General features: G+C 36.0%; 1 protein-coding gene across 1 annotated transcript; it reads left to right on the top strand.

Annotated features, from left to right (window-relative positions):
* The first annotated feature begins 843 nt into the window (after positions 1-843).
* Positions 844-2,710, top strand: LOC149232546 (clavaminate synthase-like protein At3g21360). Its single transcript, XM_089376510.1, has 3 exons — positions 844-1,343; positions 1,441-1,691; positions 2,097-2,710. The coding sequence occupies exons 1-3, from the start codon at positions 975-977 to the stop codon at positions 2,440-2,442; spliced, it is 966 nt and encodes a 321-aa protein (XP_089232636.1). The 5' UTR covers positions 844-974; the 3' UTR covers positions 2,443-2,710.
* Positions 2,711-3,110: the final 400 nt, after the last annotated feature.

The following is a 3,110-nucleotide window of genomic DNA, read 5'->3' as shown; positions in this document are numbered from 1 at the left end:
AAAAGGATAAACATTTGAGATTTCAGGATAGTATTAAGATTTTGAATAACATTCTTAGTAGTCAAAGGTCTCCTTGCATTAAATCTAGTCTTGGTTTTCATGAAACCTTAAAAGGAAAATCTACTTCACGGGTTCATGCAAGGAACTTGAAGGATAAAGAGTTAAGAAGTCAACCAGATCAACATCCAAGGAAAATGATTTTTCGAAGGAAATCAATTTCTGCCAATAATATAAATATTAATCAATATTATCTTTAGATCAATGATGTTTAATGTTTTAAATGTAATAACTATGGACACATTGTAGCAAATTACAAAAGCAGATTTTGATCTCAAGCAAATAGACACCTCGCAGGAAGATCATCAACTCCTAGGTACTCAGGTTTCTTTAAGGGATATTAAAATTCCATCCACATTTATAACGTATTTGTTTCATAAAACCTATTACATGTGATTTACGCCGAAGTTATTCTTTCAAAAACCTATTACCTTATATAAAAATTGTTTATGCAAATATAGCATGGCAAGCCTACTTTATGGTTAAGAGTTGTCATTTCAATGAGTGACAGCTTGTCTTAAAAATTAGTTTTAAGACATACAATACAATATATGTAACTTGGAAAATCTTCCACGCTTGTAAGTGTGAATGCGTTTTCCAATGCTTTTAAGTGTGAATGAGAAGATAAATAGTGATCATTGCTATTCACTTTCTTCAATATATTGACTGCTTGAGGATAAAGGTGCCAACACATACTTTGGTCGAAAAAACTCCAATGACAAAGTGTGAATGTAAAGCAAAGTGGTGATCATTGCTTCCTATCTTCTTCCATAAATTGACTACTTCAGGACTTAGGTGTTACCCACATGTGAGGCAAAGCACCAAATATCTAGCATATACGGCTAACTTCAAGACAGGCAAGGAACTGTTGTACCGTCGATTCAGGCGAGCATTCTGAACAGCAACGAGATAAAACAATGGAGGAATTGGCCTTCTTGGAACAAGGGAGGATTGCCCAACAGCAGATTCTTGAAGATGGCACTCTCTTTCCTATGGTTTTGCTGCCTCCGTCTGCAGCTGAAAGCCCGTCGATTGTGTCCTTGGTCGACTCCATCCAACACAACAGGGAATGGATCGACAATCATCTAAAACGGGCTGGGGCGCTTCTCTTCAGAGGATTTCCACTGAGAAGCGCATTAGATTTCAATGCAGTTGTCGAAGCATTTGGATGGGAAGAGCATCCATATCTGGGCTTTGCTTCAAGAAGCAGGGTTGAAGGAAGGGTTTACACTGCGAACGAAGCTCCTTTGGAGCAACCCATCAAATTCCATCACGAGATGGCTATGGTAAGTCCATCCTCCTTGCACTCCACACTACAGTTTCCTTTTCTGTTTTCTTGCTCTTCAAACTGATTCTTGGCGTTTTTTTGGGTTCCCCTTTCAGTTCGATAGTTTTCCTACCAAATTAATTTTCTTCTGTGAGATTGCGCCTCCGGAGGGAGGGCAGACAGCAATTGTTTTAAGCACTAAGATCACCCAACGAGTGGAACAGAAATTTCCACAACTTGTTAAAAAACTGGAGGATGGGGGGTTGATCTATTCCTTTAGCCTCCCTCGGGAAGACGATCCTCAATCCTTTTTAAAGGGCTGGCAGTCCCGTTACGAAACCACCACCAAGCAGGAAGCAGAAAGGAAGTAAGAATAAATTGAAGTTATATGCAGTATGTATGAAAAATTCTAGATTGTGTGGAAGCAGGTTTTCAAAGTGAGTAATTCTGTTTTATTGCTTCTTGATGTAAATTGTCTATGAGCTTCTTTTGTTTTTCATGTCTTTAGCAATCACACTGCTTTAGCTCATACACAATTTACATACAGAAATAATAAACTAAAAATCTACATTTCATCTTAAAATAAATCTGTGTAATTTTATTTTAGGTTAAATCTGCATAATTTGTATATAGGTCAAACTGAATTTGTATTAATTTTAAGATCTATCCAGATCTCTCCTACTTCATCTCAGCTTTACCATTTTAAATAATCGAATTATTTTGAAAAAAAAGAGTACGGGGTAACGATATTGATGTTTATGTGGTGTTCCAGGCTTGCAACATCAGGCGTTCCCGTGTCCAAACTAACTTGGGCAGATGATGGTAGAATGTTATTTGAAATAGGACCTTTGGTTTCCATAAGAACTGTTGACGGAGACGCAGACAAGAGGAAAGCATGGTTCAACCCTCCAGCATTTCGAGGGCTAGTCCCAATGCTTGCAGATGGTTCCCTCTTTCCTGAAGATGCAATGGAACTATTAATCCAAATTGCTGAAGAAGACTGTGTGGACATCACCTGGGAAGTTGGTGATGTTCTGGTGCTGGACAATCGGTTTGTACAGCATGCGAAAAGGCCTTCAACCCCACCTAGAAGGGTACTTGCAGCCTTCTGCAAATAAAATGAGTGGTGTTGACTCAACTACCAATCATTTCCTGTGGTGTTTCTTTCCATTATAAAGCATTGTTGTTGTTGGCAATTAATCTGAGAAGTTAACCTCTTACTGCCCGTCCTCGAAATACTGAAACAAAACTCTCGTAGTTTATTCCTTTGCACACATTGTAGTTTGACTCGAAAAAAATGAATCTTCGATGTCTGGATATGGTTTTGCTTGTAACAAATTTTTCCTTTTTATGTTTTAAGAGGTTTTTAGAGTGATCAAGCATGAATTTGTTGGAGTGGCCGTTTTTGGAGTTACAAGTTTGATCCGTAACTTCTACATAATTTCAATGTTTCAGTAGCTTTTCTAGAGGATAAATTTATTTATTTATTTAAAAATATGCTATAAATTAGATGAATGGTTTATGAAGTTTATTTTTTTATTTTTGTTAAATATTAAAAATATATATATTTTTATTTCATTGTCAAATTAGTAGTGAAGAAAATTATCATTACTACTTATGCACTAATTCAGGCTGATTCATCAACATTATTAAAAAAAACTACACTACTAAACCACACTACTAAGAATTACCCATAATAATTTATAAGGAACAAACTTTAACTCCTACTAAATACCCTTCAATTTTAAAGCATTAACTTATTTTCTTATTTATTTAAAAAATATTT

Source organism: Pinus tabuliformis, chromosome J, assembly GCF_031772625.1.
Source record: "Pinus tabuliformis cultivar Carrire ecotype Pingquan chromosome J, CPIR1, whole genome shotgun sequence".
Taxonomy (NCBI): domain Eukaryota; kingdom Viridiplantae; phylum Streptophyta; class Pinopsida; order Pinales; family Pinaceae; genus Pinus; species Pinus tabuliformis.
The sequence above is the reverse complement of the archived record's forward strand: the minus strand, read 5'-3'. Positions and strand labels throughout refer to the sequence as shown.